This window comes from Schistocerca nitens, chromosome 2 (assembly GCF_023898315.1).
Source record: "Schistocerca nitens isolate TAMUIC-IGC-003100 chromosome 2, iqSchNite1.1, whole genome shotgun sequence".
NCBI classification, from domain to species: Eukaryota; Metazoa; Arthropoda; class Insecta; order Orthoptera; family Acrididae; genus Schistocerca; species Schistocerca nitens.
In genome coordinates this window covers 573,681,412-573,699,559 of record NC_064615.1, presented here as the reverse complement: position 1 = coordinate 573,699,559, position 18,148 = coordinate 573,681,412, and the positions used below count along the sequence as shown (strand labels likewise).

General features: G+C 40.8%; 1 protein-coding gene across 1 annotated transcript in view; it reads left to right on the top strand.

Annotated features, from left to right (window-relative positions):
* The window catches only part of LOC126236619 (alpha-1,2-mannosyltransferase ALG9), a 155,349-nt gene that overhangs the window by 110,476 nt on the left and 26,725 nt on the right, over positions 1 to 18,148 (top strand). Inside the window, exon 12 of the mRNA XM_049946059.1 lies at positions 4,891 to 5,024. Coding sequence (XP_049802016.1) covers positions 4,891 to 5,024 — 134 coding nt within the window. The remainder of the gene's footprint in view (positions 1 to 4,890; positions 5,025 to 18,148) is intronic.

The window sequence follows — 18,148 nt, the reverse complement described above, 5'->3', positions numbered from 1 at the left end:
TTGAGGTCTGAAATTCCTTTCGTTCCCCCACACAGGATTGTATCTTTTCCCATTCCTGTTGTTCCTTGGATAGCCCCTCGCAAGACTATTGCTGGTATTACTATTGAGATTTTGAGGGGTTTCTCCACTATTTAACGATCTCTGTCCATTCCCTTGCCTACCGTTTGGCGGAGGTTCTATCTCCCTATATTGGAATCTGTTATTACAGGCTTTCTGGTTGTTCTCTTCAATAATATCTATGTGGTCTAACGTCGTGAGGAACGACTCCAAGTCTTTATCATTGCCGTAAATCAGTTGATTCCGGATGCTAATTGGTAGTCTTGCCTTAAGTATGTTTATTATGTCTGGCAATGGCATAGGTCTGTCCCAGTATCTAGTTTTATTTATATATTTTTCAAAATACTTCCTAAGGCTTCCTTTTGAAAAGGAGAAAGGCTCTGGGTAGAGCACCTCCTGCCTTAGGCGTTCCTGTACCCCTTCTGACCAGAACTTTGCTAAAAACGCCTTCTCAAAATCGTCATATGTCGAGCAAACAGAAGTCATGTCCGAGGCCCAAATCGCCCCCGAACCTTGTATATATCCTGTAATGAAACTGATCTTCTGCCACTCCGACCAAGTTCTGGGTAGCACTCCTCTGAAACTTCGAATAAAAACAATTGGATGGACCCCCCTTTTGTCAGTGTTAAAAATCTGGAATTGCCGATGCTTTATCATTTTTCCTTCGGCATGGCAAAGGCTTTCGTAATCTCTGTTAGATAAGACTTCACGCGAACAACTAGCTCGAGGCAATTTCATGTTTGAGTTACTTGCACAAGTCGGTATCGTGTGCGAATGTGCAGTAACTGGCTCTATAGTTGCTGCCAACTTCTGCTGCTGGCCTGTATTCATTTGTTCTGAGCCTTGTTGTGAAACGCGTATCGACTCTTCTATCGTTTGTTTCCAATGCTCGAAATCAGCACCTAACTGTTGTCGCACTTCCTCAAGTCGAATAAAAACAATTGGATGGACCCCCCTTTTGTCAGTGTTAAAAATCTGGAATTGCCGATGCTTTATCATTTTTCCTTCGGCATGGCAAAGGCTTTCGTAATCTCTGTTAGATAAGACTTCACGCGAACAACTAGCTCGAGGCAATTTCATGTTTGAGTTACTTGCACAAGTCGGTATCGTGTGCGAATGTGCAGTAACTGGCTCTATAGTTGCTGCCAACTTCTGCTGCTGGCCTGTATTCATTTGTTCTGAGCCTTGTTGTGAAACGCGTATCGACTCTTCTATCGTTTGTTTCCAATGCTCGAAATCAGCACCTAACTGTTGTCGCACTTCCTCAAGTCCTTTCGCAAACAAATTCTCTTCCTGTTTGCCAGATAGACTCTGGAATGCTGCCTTAACATTTTGCTCAACGTTTTCACACATTAGCCTTTTGTTTTCTAATGTGATTTCGGATAATTTACCCGTTAATACATTAATTTGGTGGTCTATAACATCTTGACGCTCTGTCAGATGTTCAACACTTTCCTTTAGGTTAGTCTGTGTACGTGCCAATTCAGGAAGTTGCGCAATTGCACATGACATGGCATCTTGCTTTTGTACTAATTGCGGAACCATTTCCACCTGTTCCCGTACGGTATCTATCTTAATAGCCACATACTCCTTCATTTCTACACGTACGCGGTGAGTAGATTCCTCACATTGAGCTTTCACCAATTCTATTTGTGCAGTTAATTTTCGTTCCGTCTCTTCGGCCTGCTCTTTAAGTTCCTTTGTCTTCGCCTCTATCCGCTGCTCTAATTCGGAAAAACTGTCTTGTAACTGCTGCTTAATCTCAGTTTTCAAATTTTCCTGCCCTTCCGTAACTGAGGCTAATTTCGCGTTAATGTCGGTTTTCAGATTTTCCTGCCCTTCAGTAACTGAGGCTAATTTTGTATTCAAATCATTTTGCCCTTCAGTAACTGAGGCTAATTTTGTATTCATATTATTCATGCTCTCGGTTATCATCTGCATCTGTCTCATGATAATGACCAATGGATCTAACCCATGTTGCGTACTTGCCGTTTCATCTCCAGCCATACCTACAGGGCGTTCTATTGCGCTATCTGTAGCGATCGGTTCTACAACACTTCTTACTACATCATTATTATCAGTGCTAACAGCTGAAGGCTGTTGCGTGCTGCTCTGCTCTGCTTGACTCATCTTAAACATTGCCCTAGTTAAAACAATATAAATGTTCTACCGTATATATATATATATATATATATATATATATATATATATATATATATATATATATATATATATATATATATATATATATATATATATATCCCTTCTACTGTCACTTTTCTTCTTTTTTTCAAGTGTCAGTTAAGTTGGCTCGTCGTAGTTCACATGAAACAGAGAACAAAATTATTTTAACAACGTCCAAAAACGTGTCCTGTCACGGATTGGCCATTATAATTTGGCTTTATACTGTAAATGATGAAAGTATGTGAATGCAGCTTGCCGCTAACTTGGTGTAATGTCTCTCACACATAAACCTGTACAGTAAAGTAAGGGCCTCCTGTTTTATCTTTGGGCTGATCCGTGATAAGACAGACAAACAATTATACTAATGGAGGATTCTACGTATTTTCTCTAATTTCATTCGCTCTCTCTCTCTCTCTCTCTGTCCTTTATCTACATACAGTTTTAAATATATTATTTAATTACGTGAACTCAGCCCAATAGAATCTCTGGTGGAGCCCTTCGTCTTAATATTCAGCGGCTGGCTTGCTGTAAAAGATCTTTATATCTATTATTTTTGTTAAGCGCTGCATTCAGTTGGGAAAATCGATCGTTTGAACAATTCGTTCATTTTACGGCAGATTTAGAATTTCAGATGTGTCCGAAGCCTTTTTGGACGATTTTATAAAATAGCGGTGATTGCAGGCTCTCTTCGTCACAACTGAAACTTCCCCACTAATTACAGGGCCAAGACAATCATCAATGATTCAGACAGAGAACTCATTCGTCATTCACTCTAGAATAAAAGGGTCACAAACCTTATTTCTGAGGAAAAATTGTATATTCAATCCATTTCCAGTACATGTTCCGTTTTCTGTTGATTCCAAGTCTTACTTAATTTGTGTTTACAGTTTTTCTCTCTCTCCAAATAACCCGCTAGTGGCACAAACGTTAATAACTCGCTTTAGCGAGAAGAAGAGCAAATATGTCTCTTTTAGCAGCCCGACACTCTTCCAACCGAAACTTCCGAAGCTGTTCTCGATATTTCTCCTTAACAACCATGGAGAATACATATATGTATCTCTGTTCTTCCAAAGAATAAACGTACTAGAAAAATACTTTGGCGTCGACGGGCTGTCGGCGCATATATTACTAGAAAATCCGATCAGATACTTTCCAAAAGGGAATAAATGTGGATGATTTGATTGATAATTATTAATTATTGCTTGGTAGAGGGTAATTTTCCGTGGGGAGATTACACAAGTACAGGCAGCTTTACACTCTTATGTCACATCTGCCCCTGAATTAAATTTGACAGTATAACGTAAATGGATAATAAAAAATGTACTCACCAAGTGGCGGCAGGAGAACACACACACAAAAAGGTTTAACTTTTACAAGCTTTCAGAACCAGTGGCTCCTTCTTCTGGTAGAAGTGGTTAAAGGTGGAGGTGGTATTTTATAGAAGGCACATATAATGTTATGCATAGAATGTCTGTAGAAGAAGGCATTTCTGCTAAATAAAAATGATGCTGTAAACTAGACCTGTCAGCCTCCTAAATATACAAAATCATCAGCTGCATAGAAAAAACAATAGATTCTAATCAAGCAAAGCAACAAGCTGACTAGAAGTAGGTGTTATGCTGTGGACCATTTACAGATTATGAACAATATTATAGAACAGACCAGTGAGTATGAATTACAATATTGTCAGGGATTTTGAGTAAAATTTTTTTTTTTCTCAGTTTCAACTAAATCTGACTGATGCAGCCTGTGTCAGTATACTAAAGAGTATATTGTCAGTGCTGCAGCTAACATTAGAATTCACCAGGATAGTGGTAAATTGAAACTGGAAAGAGGAGTCTAGCAAGGAGATTGCATATCACCTGGATTGTTCTCAGCTGTAACAGAGGTTGCTTACGGGCCATTAAAGTGGGAAAACAAGTAAGGAATATTTGTTAATGGAACATGTCTAAATCATTTCAGTTTTACTGATGACATTGTACAGTTTCCCCTCTACTGTAGATAACTGAACAAAAGAACTGTTATTTTTTTAAAATTACTGTCATAAAGGGCAGGTGGTTCCAAAGCCAAGAAAAAATTATACAAGCGCATCATATTGGACATGAGAAAGTTGTAGATTCTACTACAGGTTAAACAAACTACTGTTGGAACTGTACATGTAGCATAGCAGGTAATATGATCTGGAGTCAAAAATAAAAGCCTGGAAAGCTCTGGCTTATCTCTGACAGAGTTTGTTTTTAAACAATTGTTCAACAAATTTAGTCTGGAATACTGTTCAAGTGACTGGATATATACAGAGGAGGGTGTCAGCCAGACTCTGCTCTGATTTGTTCAACTCATTCGACACTGTTGCAGAGGTCTTGATCACTGTGAATTAGTGGACATTTCAAGAAAACTGCAACCATCTTTCTGAATTTCACGAATAGTTTTCTGTAAGGAATTCAGAAGTCACAATTTATGGATCAAGGTACAGGGAGGGGGGGGGGGGGATGTTTTTTAAATAGTAGTGAGTTGTTCAGTTAGTTAGAATTATAAAAGTTTTTCACAAACACTAGTGATTTTTGCTTAATAGCCTCTGTAAGACCATTTCTTTTATTATTTAGCAAACATGTTTCTTAATAAAATGTTTAAAACAATTTATATTTTCAGTTTGACATTGAAAACTGTCATTTCTTATTTGACTTGGATCTGGAAGGACGTGAGACACCAAAAGAATCCAATTATTCACATCAGAAAGATTACTGGATAGTTCTCAAGTCAATACCATTTTTGGATGTGGAGAGGTTTGTATAAAATTGTAGTATTGGAGATATTTCGAACTGTTTGTTCCTTGAACAGAGTAATTACTTGCTTTGAGTGCATATGATCTTCTTTCTTTTTACAAAGGAATTGCAATTTTCACTAGCATTAAGGTAAATGATATGTTTTATGTAGTAAATTCAGATTACTACAATATATTTTTTTTCTTTGAGAGAGCTGTGAGTTGCATTACGAGCACTTGTGTCCTTGAGAACCGTGCTAATATATTGAGGTACACAGAAAATGCTGTTAGAGTTTATGATTATTTTTTATGGACTATGTTATTCCATATATTTTAATATTGGGATCAATGTCTTACTTTAAATCATAGTACATAAATATTACATTGTATTTCTCTGCTATGATGATGGAAAATTCTGGTGGAAAAGAAATACTGGACTGAGTAAAAACAACCATTCACCATGTAGAAGTGCAGACTAGTGGATAAGCTGACACACACAAGTTCTTGTAACATTGTCTATTCGAGTTATTTAATTCTGAATTCTGTTGTCATTTGGTCACAATAGTCTTTTCTAAATCTATAAAGGTTTACATTTGGTAGCTTGTGAGATTAATTGTGGACTACAGTTTGAATATCTGTTCTGAACAAGATTTAGTCTTTTGGACTCTCCTTGACATTCACATAATAAGCTTCAACAGGATTTTTGCTGAGACTTCATAAGCAACAGGCAAATGGAATACGCTTCCATAATTGTTGACACTTCTGTATTGCCCTTCTTATGCTGTGCGTATGTGAGGGTTACATTCCTTACTTCTGGGATGTTTCCAGTCTTCCAAATTTGCTCAAAGTTTATTTGTTGATCTTGTATGATTTTGTAAATTATGTGTGGGACAAACAGCCATTTACAAATAAAAACAAATCCTGACCTTATCATTCTTCCCACTGATGAAGTCAGGACCACAGTGACTATGTGATGATCTCAAGCAGCTTTCCAACACCTATGTTTACAAATCTTACCACTAGGATGCTTCAGAGCCTCTTCAGAATAGTAGGTCCATTCCTAAACTTTTCACCTGAATGTAAACCCCTATAAATCCATCTATCATATGCTCCCAAAAGTCCACAAAAACAGTTCCATTGATCACTTGATCATGCCTGGCTACAAGGCTCCTACAGAGACTTCCTCTGCCATTTATGACCAGCATCTCCATGTTGTTGTCTGGCATTTTCTGTGTAGAACATATTAATAACTTCATCATTTACATCTTATAAGCTCCTATCGTATTACCACTAGACTCCTGCCACTACCACTAGACTCCTGCCACTGTTAGTGCTGTATCATTGTACATGAACATCACCCATGCCTGTGGCATTGCTGTAATGGAAGACTCACTTTCCAAGCACTGACCCTACCTCACAGCCGCCACTTTCTTTAAAATCCATTTCATGAAGCACAATCGGACCCATAAAGATTTCATCCTTTGGAAGCGAAATTTACAGGAAAATGTGCCGAACTGCCTTTTATACTCATACTGACAATATTACAAAAAGGGTAGATTGCTACTAACTACATAGTGAAGAAGCTGAATTGCAGACAGGCACAACCAAAATACTGCTACTAAGTTAAGTTTTCAGCCAAAAGGCCTTCTTCTACATTAGATGACATACACATACACATCCACACAAACACGACTCTCACTTGCATGACCACAATGCTCCTACAGGAACTTCCTCAGCCATAGTTGAGTGGTCATGTATGTGAGTGTGCATTGCACTTGCATGGATATGTGTGTGTATGTTGTCTAATGCAGAAGAAGGCCTTTTGGCCAAAACCTTGCCTTGTCAGCAGTCATTTTACTGTGCCTGTCTGCGACTCAGCATCTCCACTATATGGTTAGTAGCAATCTAACTTTTCCATAATACTGTCATTATTCCATCCTGGATTTTCCTTTGATTTTGGTACTCATGCAGCACTTTCCTATGCATCCTGTTTAAGAGCCATCCGAACTCAATCCTTAAGTCCTATGTGTTACTCAAACTCACTAATGGAATCTTTATGATCTGGACCTGTGGCAAGGACAGCCTTTGCTCTTTTCTCAGTGCACCTAACATCTTCCCAAACCTACTGCATTCAATGGCCTACCTTTCCAGATGTTGATTTGTAGCTTCTAGATGTCCCCATGAAAACTTCTGATCATATAAAATGCATCATCTGCCAGTTGTACTTCACTTGTCTTCTGGCATCCATCTCACATTAAAAATCCCTCATTTACAGCCTAGTCACTGGCAGGTGCCACATCTCCAATGGGAAGTAAAAGTATTGAAATAAGCCAATTACTATACCAGAATATATATGGACCGACTGTGCGTAGTCACTCCAGAAATAAATTTCTGTTGCCATTTCTTATTGTGACATGAACAAACCTATTGTAGCAGGCACTGATTTGTACTCCCCTCCCCCATGACCTTGAAAAACTCATTCATATCCTTTGCCACCCCCCATGAACCATGGACCTTGCCGTTGGTGGAGAGGCTTGCGTGCCTCAGCGATACAGATGGCCGTACCGTAGGTGCAACCACAACGGAGGGGTATCTGTTGAGAGGCCAGACAAACTTGTGGTTCCTGAAGAGGGGCAGCAGCCTTTTCAGTAGTTGCAGGGGCAACAGTCTGGATGGTTGACTGATCTGGCCTTGTAACAATAACCAAACGGCCTAGCTGTGCTGGTACTGCGAACGGCTGAAAGCAAGGGGAAACTACAGCCGTAATTTTTCCCGAGGACATGCAGCTTTACTGTATGGTTAAATGATGATGGCGTCCTCTTGGGTAAAATATTCCGGAGGTAAAATAGTCCCCCATTCGGATCTCCGGGCGGGGACTACTCAAGAGGACGTCGTTATCAGGAGAAAGAAAACTGGCGTTCTATGGATCGGAGCGTGGAATGTCAGATCCCTTAATCGAGCAGGCAGGTTAGAAAATTTAAAAAGGGAAATGGATAGGTTAAAGTTAGATATAGTGGGCATTAGTGAAGTTCGGTGGCAGGAGGAACAAGACTTTGGTCAGGTGAATACAGGGTTATAAATACAAAATCAAATAGAGGTAATGCAGGAGTAGGTTTAATAATGAATAAAAAAATAGGCATGCGGGTAAGCTACTACAAACACCATAGTGAACGCATTATTGTGGCCAAGATAGATACGAAGCCCACGCCTACTACAGTAGTACAAGTTTATATGCCAACTAGCTCTGCAGATGATGAAGAAATTGATGAAATGTATGATGAGATAAAAGAAATTATTCAGATAGTGAAGGGAGATGAAAATTTAATAGTCCTGGGTGACTGGAATTCAAGTGTAGGAAAAGGGAGAGAAGGAAACATAGTAGGTGAATATGGATTGGGGGGAAGAAATGAAAGAGGAAGCCGTCTGGTAGAATTTTGCACAGAGCATAACTTAATCATAGCTAACACTTGGTTCAAGAATCATAAAAGAAGGTTGTATACATGAAAGAATCCCGGAGATACTGAAAGGTATCAGATAGATTATATAACGGTAAGACAGAGATTTAGGAACCAGGTTTTAAATTGTAAGACATTTCCAGGGGCAGATGTGGACTCTGACCACAATCTATTGGTTATGAACTGCAGATTAAAATTGAAGAAACTGGAAAAAGGTGGGAGTTTAAGGAGATGGGACCTGGATAAACTGACTAAACCAGAGGTTGTACAGAGTTTCAGGAAGAGCATAAGGGAACAATTGACAGCAGTGGGGGAAAGAAGTACAGTAGAAGAAGAATGGGTAGCTCTGAGGGATGAAGTAGTGAAGGCAGCAGAGGATCAAGTAGGTAAAAAGATGGACAAACATCTATTAGGCGCACTACGAATGTAGTGGTGTGGACATGTTGGGAATGTGGACCTCACGGGGAGCGTGCAAGGGATAAGTCCCTGCAGACGCACTTTCCTCTGTGCCCGCGGTGGCTCAGATGGATAGAGCGTCTGCCATGTAAGCAGAAGATCCCGGGTTCGAGTCCTGGTCGGGGCACACATTTTCAACGTGTCCCCAATGAAGTACATCAACGCCTGTATGCAGCTAGAGTGTCTATTTAATTATCATTTCATTTCTAGCAAAGCTGCATGGTCATCCACGGTAACTGTTCTTTCGGGAACAGATACTACCGTCATACATAGTTAAAAAGACGAGGGCTAGTAGAAATCCTTGGGTAACAGAAGAAATATTGAATTTAATTGATGAAAGGAGAAAATATAAAAACACAGTAAATGAAGCAGGCAAAAAGGAATACAAACGTCTCAAAAATGAGATCGACAGGAAGTGCAAAATGGCTAAGCAGGGGTGGCTAGAGGACAAATGTAAGGATGTAGAGGCTTATCTCACTAGGGGTAAGATAGGTACTGCCTACAGGAAAATTAAAGAGACCTTTGGAGAAAAGAGAACCACTTGTATGAATATCAAGAGCACAGATGGAAACCCAGTTCCAACCAAAGAAGGGAAAGCAGAATGATGGAAGAAGTATATAGAGGGTCTATACAAGGGCGACGTACTTGAGGACAATATTTTGGAAATGGAAGAGGATGTAGGTGAAGATGAAATGGGAGATATGGTACTGTGTGAAGAGTTTGACAGAGCACTGAAAGACCTGAGTCGAAACAAGGCCCCGGGAGTAGACAACATTCCATTAGAACTACTGACAGCCTTGGGAGAGCCAGTCCTGACAAAACTCTACCATCTGGTGAGGAAGATGTATGAGAGAGGCGAAGTACGCTCAGACTTCAAGAAGAATATAATAATTCCAATCCCAAAGAAAGCAGGTGTTGACAGATGTGAAAATTACCGAACTATCAGTTTAATAAGTCACAGCTGCAAAATACTAACACAAATTCTTTAGAGACGAATGGAAAAACTGGTAGAAGCTGACATCCGGGAAGATCAGTTTGGATTCCGTAGAAATATTGGAACACGTGAGGCAATACTGACCTTACGACTTGTCTTAGAAGAACGATTAAGGAAAGGCAAACCTACGTTTCTAGCATTTGTAGACTTAGAGAAAGCTTTTGACAATGTTGACTGGAATACTCTCTTCCAAATTCTAAAGGTGACAGGGGTAAAATACAGGGAGCGAAAGGCTATTTACAATTTGTACAGAAACCAGATGTCAGTTACAAGAGTCGAGGGGCATGAAAGGGAAGCAGCGGTTGGGAAGGGAGTGAGACAGGGTTGTAGCCTCTCCCCAATGTTATTCAATCTGTATATTGAGCAAGCAGTAAAGGAAACAAAAATTTGGAGTAGGTATTGAAATCCATGGAGAAGAAATAAAAACTTTGAGGTTCGCCGATGACATTGTAATTCTGTTAGAGACAGCAAAGGACTTGGAAGAGCAGTCGAATGGAGTGAACAGTGTCTTGAAAGGAGGATATAAGATGAACATCAACAAAAGCAAAACGAGGATAATGGAATGTAGTCGAATTAAGTCGGGTGATGCTGAGGGAATTAGATTAGGAAATGAGACACTTAAAGTAGTAAAGGAGTTTTGCTATTTGGGGAGCAAAATAACTGATGATAATCGAAGTAGAGAGGATATAAAATGTAGACTGGCAATGGCAAGGAAAGCGTTTCTGAAGAAGAGAAATTTGTTAATATCGAATATAGATTTAAGTGTCAGGAAGTCGTTTCTGAAAGTATTTGTATGGAGTGTAGCCATGTATGGAAGTGAAACATGGACGATAAATAGTTTGGACAGGAAGAGAATAGAAGCTTTCGAAATGTGGTGCTACAGAAGAGTGCTGAAGATTAGATGGGTAGATCACATAACTAATGAGGAGGTATTGAATAGAATTGGGGCGAAGAGGAGTTTGTGGCACAACTTGACGAGAAGGAGGGATCGGTTGGTAGGACATGTTCTGAGGCATCAAGGGATTACAAATTTAGCGTTGGAGGGGAGCGTGGAGGGTAAAAAATGTAGAGGGAGACCAAGAGATGAATACATTAAGCAGATTCAGAAGGATGTAGGTTGAAGTAGGTACTGGGAGATGAAGAAACTTGCACAGGATAGGGTAGCATGGAGAGCTGCATCAAACCAGTCTCAGGACTGAAGACCACAACAACAACAACTACAACAACAACAACATCCTTTGCCAGAGCTTCAGTTACCTGTTGTGCCTTGATATGAGAGATATGCTACACAGAAGTCTATGCTCATTCTCAAAGTACTAGTATTCCATCACCCATCCAAACTACGCACTATCTTAGTGCACCCCAATCCCACCCCTCATCCCAAATTTTATACCTCAAGGGCAATTCCCATGTGAATGATCTATCTGCCTGTGTGCAAGATCTGTAATATCACCCACATACAACTTCCCAATGAACTCCTGTTGCATATATTCAATACCTAATCAAAAGTATGGCCATATATGAAAACAGCTACAACATGTACCAGCAGTGCTGCAGAACTTCATGTGGGCATGATATGCTCAGTTGTCTAGCCAAATAAATTAATACAAGAAAATTTAACCACTCTGTTTCTGATAATACTAAAACATCAATGACTTTACTGTTGTTTTATTACTCGTGCCATTTGGATTCCCTCCCATCCTATGCCAGTACCTCTTAACTGCACATGTGGAAACTGTTCCCCCAACATGTCTTTTGTTCTTCTGTGTCAGGTTGGCCATAAACTGTGCTAGGCACTATATTACTTTCTTGCTGTCTCTCTTTCACCCCATACCTTGCTTACCCAGTTTTAGTCTTTTTACATTATTTAATCTCATTTTGCCTCTACCACCGAAAGACAGACACCTGACTTCCCTCCCTTCCCTTATCTCCCTGCCCTAGGCATTAATGCCCCCACTATCTCTCCTTCCCCCTACTCACCCACCCCTTTCAAAGTTGCCTGTTGTTCTTTAGTACCTGGATTGCAGCTCCAGTTTTTGTTGCAGAAGGTACTAGATTGTAATAGATCTCTTGAAGTTCCAAATTTTCATTTTACATTTTATTAATTTGTCTTCTGAGATACTTAGCATGCATTTTACAATTATCATTATTATTTATCATGAATCTTACACTTTCATGTTTAAAGCAATTAAATGACACTTGACAATTTTTAATTTGTTCATAAACATGTTATTGGCTTTCAAGAGTTTAGTACAAATTTTTTCTCTATTACAGCATGTTGGTATTTTTAAAAGATCTTCTCACATTTATTATTATTATTATTATTATCCTTCATTTCCCTATTTAACTACTTGTTGTGCTCACTTTTTCCATTTAGTCACACTTTTGTTCTTTCTGTTTTACTTGTTCATGAATTTCATTCCACCATATTTACTTTCATTTTAATATTTACATATCCATACACTTTATTTGCTCTGTTTTAGTAAACCTTTCCAGCTTCCTGGTTTAATTACCTAAATATCTTCTATAAAATGTTTCAACCTATCATTGTCGTCTGAGAAGTATTTACTATTGATCTGGTTGACCTTTAGACATGGATGGGGGCTTTAAAAGATGTGACCATGTAGAGCCAGATTGACCAAGGATTTTTAACAAGATCAATATGCCTCCACCTTCTCCTTAACTGTCACTTGCCAGACAAAGTTCCAGAGCTTTGAACCACCATTGGTGTGTTTTTTCCACTATTATTATTATTATTATTATTATCATCATCATTTTCAAATATTACTCACAATATGTAAAATTAACCACATCATTTCCTGATATGACAAGCAGCTTTAATTTCATATCACAATTTGATATCAGCTACTCTCCTGACATAAAAAGCAGTTTATTAGTCTCTGTGAACCATTTCCCAAGAGATGCTACAGTTTTAACCAATTTGATAATTTCCTCCATTTATTTATATTCTGTGGTATCTTTTCATCTCTGCATACCTGCTATACACAGTGTGCCTAATAATATGTCTAGAATTTGTCTCCCCGTGTAAATTTTCCAGTGTTAGGTCCTTTAAATGCCAAATTAACTGTCCCATGCCATAGAAGATGCCCAACTAATCTGTCTCTTCTTTTGATAATTATGTTCTGTACACTCTGTGTCTCACTTTTTCTTTCTTGTGCATCCTCATTTCATACCTTAGTTTTAAGATGAACTTGTTCTGTTTACCAGTAACACCAAGTTAATGAAAGTAAATGATATTTGAGCCACTGTTGATGTTAATGCAGTCCAGTAGGCTAGTGGATAGGTAACTGACAGATTAAACCACAGGGCCAGTTTCAGCCATTAGTGAACATTTTTCGCCAACTACTAGAAAATACTTATAACAGCACACACTGTACTGTTGTATGGGAAAATTTAATGAAAAGAAACTTTAAATTTTCCATGATACACCGAAAATATTCAGTTAAAACAATAAGAATAACAACAATAATAATTACAATTAATTAATGCACCTTTGGTCTCAAAATATACAAACATCTCTTTTGTTTGTTTGTAAGCATGTTTAGAGAGGTATAAGAGCTGCAGTATATTTAGCCATTGTGATCAATTATATGTCTTCTTTTCAAATTTTCCCTCAATGAACATAAATGTTTAATGCACATCTAAGAAAAGGTACATTTATATCTAAAAACAAAGATGATGTGACTTACCAAACGAAAGCGCTGGCACGTCGATAGACACACAAACAAACACAAACATACACACAAAATTCAAGCTTTCGCAACAAACTGTTGCCTCATCAGGAAAGAGGAAGGAGAGGGAAAGACGAAAGGATGTGGGTTTTAAGGGAGAGGGTAAGGAGTCATTCCAATCCCGGGAGCGGAAAGACTTACCTTAGGGGGAAAAAAGGACAGGTATACACTCGCACACACACACATATCCATCCACACATATACAGACACAAGCAGACATATTTAAAGACAAAGAGTTTGGGCAGAGAAGTCAGTCGAGGCAGAAGTGCAGAGGCAAAGATGTTGTTGAATGACTGGTCAGGTATGAGTGGCGGCAACTTGAAATTAGCGGAGATTCAGGCCTGGTGGATAACGGGAAGAGAGGATATATTGAAGAGCAAGTTCCCATCTCCGGAGTTCGGATAGGTTGGTGTTAGTGGGAAGTATCCAGATAACCCGGACGGTGTAACACTGCGCCAAGATGTGCTGGCCGTGCACCAAGGCATGTTTAGCCACAGGGTGATCCTCATTACCAACAAACACTGTCTGCCTGTGTCCATTCATGCGAATGGACAGTTTGTTGCTGGTCATTCCCACATAGAATGCATCACAGTGTAGGCAGGTCAGTTGGTAGATCACGTGGGTGCTTTCACACGTGGCTCTGCCTTTGATCGTGTACACCTTCCGGGTTACAGGACTGGAGTAGGTGGTGGTGGGAGGGTGCATGGGACAGGTTTTACACTGGGGGCAGTTACAAGGGTAGGAGCCAGAGGGTAGGGAAGGTGGTTTGTGGATTTCATAGGGATGAACTAAGAGGTTACGAAGGTTAGGTGGACGGCGGAAAGACACTCTTGGTGGAGTGGGGAGGATTTCATGAAGGATGGATCTCATTTCAGGGCAGGATTTGAGGAAGTCGTATCCCTGCTGGAGAGCCACATTCAGAATCTGATCCAGTCCCGGAAAGTATCCTGTCACAAGTGGGGCACTTTTGTGGTTCTTCTGTTGGAGGTTCTGGGTTTGAGAGGATGAGGAAGTGGCTCTGGTTATTTGCTTCTGTACCAGGTCGGGAGGGTAGTTGCGGGATGCGAAAGCTGTTGTCAGGTTGTTGGTGTAATGCTTCATGGATTCCGGACTGGAGCAGATTCGTTTGCCGTGAAGACCTAGGCTTTAGGGAAGGGACCGTTTGATGTGGAATGGGTGGCAGCTGTCGTAATGGAGGTACTGTTGCTTGTTGGTGGGTTTGATGTGGACGGACGTGTGAAGCTGGCCATTGGACAGGTGGAGGTCAACATCAAGGAAAGTGGCATGGGATTTGGAGTAGGACCAGGTGAATCTGATGGAACCAAAGGAGTTGAGGTTGGAGAGGAAATTCTGGAGATGTTCTTCACTGTGAGTCCAGATCATGAAGATGTCATCAATAAATCTGTACCAAACTTTGGGTTGGCAGGCTTGGGTAACCAAGAAGGCTTCCTCTACCCATGAATAGGTTGGCGTATGAGGGGGCCATCCTGGTACCCATGGCTGTTCCCTTTAATTGTTGGTATGTCTGGCCTTCAAAAGTGAAGAAGTTGTGGGTCAGGATGAAGCTGGCTAAGGTAATGAGGAAAGAGGTTTTAGGTAGGGTGGCAGGTGATCGGCGTGAAAGGAAGTGCTCCATCGCAGCGAGGCCCTGGACGTGCGGGATATTTGTGTACAAGGAAGTGGCATCAATGGTTACAAGGATGGTTTCCGGGGGTAACGGATTGGGTAAGGATTCCAGGCGTTCGAGGAAGTGGTTGGTGTCTTTGATGAAGGATGGGAGACTGCATGTAATGGGTTGAAGGTTTTGATCTACGTAGGCGGAGATACGTTCGGTGGGGGCTTGGTAACCAGCTACAATGGGGCGGCCGGGATGATTGGGTTTGTGAATTTTAGGAAGAAGGTAGAAGGTAGGGGTGCGGGGTGCAGGGTGTCGGTGGGGTCAGGAGGTTGATGGAGTCAGGTGAAAGGTTTTGTAGGGGGCCTAAGGTTCTGAGGATTCCTTGAAGCTCTGCCTGGACATCAGGAATGGGATTACCTTGGCAAACTTTGTATGTGGTGTTGTCTGAAAGCTGACACAGTCCCTCAGCCACATACTCCCGACGGTCAAGTACCACGGTCGTGGAACCCTTGTCCGCCGGAAGGATGACGATGGACCGGTCAGCCTTCAGATCACGGATAGCCTGGGCTTCAGCAGTGGTGATGTTGGGAGTAGGATTAAGGTTTTTTAAGAAGGATTGAGAGGCAAGGCTGGAAGTCAGAAATTCCTGGAAGGTTTGGAGAGGGTGATTTTGAGGAAGAGGAGGTGGGTCCCGCTGTGACGGAGGACGGAACTGTTCCAGGCAGGGTTCAATTTGGATAGTGTCTTGGGGAGTTGGAACATTAGGAGTAGGATTAAGATCATTTTTCTTCGTGGCTAAGTGATACTTCCAGCAGAGAGTACGAGTGGAGGACAGTAAATCTTTGACGAGGGCTGTTTGGTTGAATCTGGGAGTGGGGCTGAAGGTGAGGCCTTTGGATAGGACAGAGGTTTTGGATAGGGAGAGAGGTTTGGAGGAAAGGTTAACTACTGAATTGAGGTGTTGTGGTTCCAGATTGTGTTGATTGGAATTTTGAGGTATTTGAGGGAGTGGAGCTGGAAGTGGGAGGTTGAATAGATGGGAGAGACTGGGTTTGTGTGCAATGAGAGGAGGTTGAGGTTTGCTGGAAAGGTTGCGAAGGGTGAGTGAGTAGCCTTTCCGGAGGTGGGAAACCAGGAGATTGGATAGTTTTTTGAGGTGAAGGGTGGCATGTTGTTCTAATTTGCGGTTGGCCTGTAGTAGGATGCTCTGAACAGCCGGTGTGGAAGTGGGAGAGGAAAGATTGAGGACTTTTATTAAGGATAGGAGTTGACGGGTGTGTTCATTGGCTGAGTTGATGTGTAGGTGAAGGATTAGGTGGGTGAGGGCAATGGATTGTTCAGTTTGGAACTGGTATAGGGACTGATGGAAAGAAGGGTTGCAGCCAGAGATGGGAACTTTAAGTGTGAGGCCTTTGGGGGTAATGCCAAATGTCAGACAAGCCTGAGAAAATAAAATATGCGAGCGTAATCTGGCTAGGGTGAAGGCATGTTTGCGGAGGGAATGTAAATAAAACTTAATGGGGTCGTTGTGGGGGTGTTGTGAGGGTGCCATGGTATTAGAAGGTGGAAAGTGTAACATGAGGTTGAGATGAAAATGAAAATAACTGGAGAAAGTAACTGGAGATCTGTTGTGAAAAAAGGCGAAAAAGTGTTGGTTAAAGCTGGGCTATGTTGATCCTGTGGTGAACTTGGGTTGGTAGAGAACGATGTGCACATAGGTTAGGTGGTTGTGTTGCCGTCAAAACACGTTAAGGGATGGAGAGATTCGGGAAAATTTCGAAAAAACGGCGTGTAAACGTGTAAAAAAGAGAGGTTTTGTGGTGGCAGATTATGAAAATGAGACTAACAATAGTCTGGCGAAGAAATAATGACGTTAAAACCTGTGGGAAGCGGCTAAAAATTATCAGTGATGTGGGAAGAACGGAAATGGAAATAAAGCGAAAGTTATCAGAACTAGACGAAAAGGTTGTTTAATACCTGAAATGAACTGTTTGTGGACTAGAAATGGCTGATTTTATAGCAGCGGTAGTGTTGAAAGTGGAAAAAAATTTTTGGTTATGGTTTGGAAGTGGGTGACGTATTATTGAGTCTATATAGGCGGGATAAAATTGTATAGTGATTACGGTAAAAAGGAGAAGGTGAATACAAAGTGAAACTACTGGCACAAACAAAAAGAGAAAATAAGATGACAGAAAAGATTTCGAAATACAACAGTGACAATAACAAACGTAATTGTTGGGTTCAAATTAATGATATAAATTAATAGAGGGAAACATTCCACGTGGGAAAAATATATCTAAAAACAAAGATGATGTGACTTGCCAAACGAAAGCGCTGGCACGTCAATACACACACAAACAAACACAAACATACACACAAAATTCAAGCTTTCGCAACAAACTGTTGCCTCATCAGGAAAGAGGGAAGGAGAGGGAAAGACGGAAGGATGTGGGTTTTAAGGGAGAGGGTAAGGAGTCATTCCAATCCCGGGAGCGGAAAGACTTACCTTAGGGGGAAAAAAGGACGGGTATACACTCGCACACACACACATATCCATCCACACATATACAGACACAAGCAGACATATTTAAAGACAAAGAGTTTGGGCAGAGATGTCAGTTGAGGCAGAAGTGCGGAGGCAAAGGTGTTGTTGAATGACTGGTGAGGTATGAGTGGCGGCAACTTGAAATTAGCGGAGATTCAGGCCTGGTGGATAACGGGTTGAGAGGATATATTGAAGAGCAAGTTCCCATCTCCGGAGTTCGGATAGGTTGGTGTTAGTGGGAAGTATCCAGATAACCCGGACAGTGTAACACTTCCTTTCATGCCGATCACCTGCCACCCTACCTAAAACCTCTTTCCTCATTACCT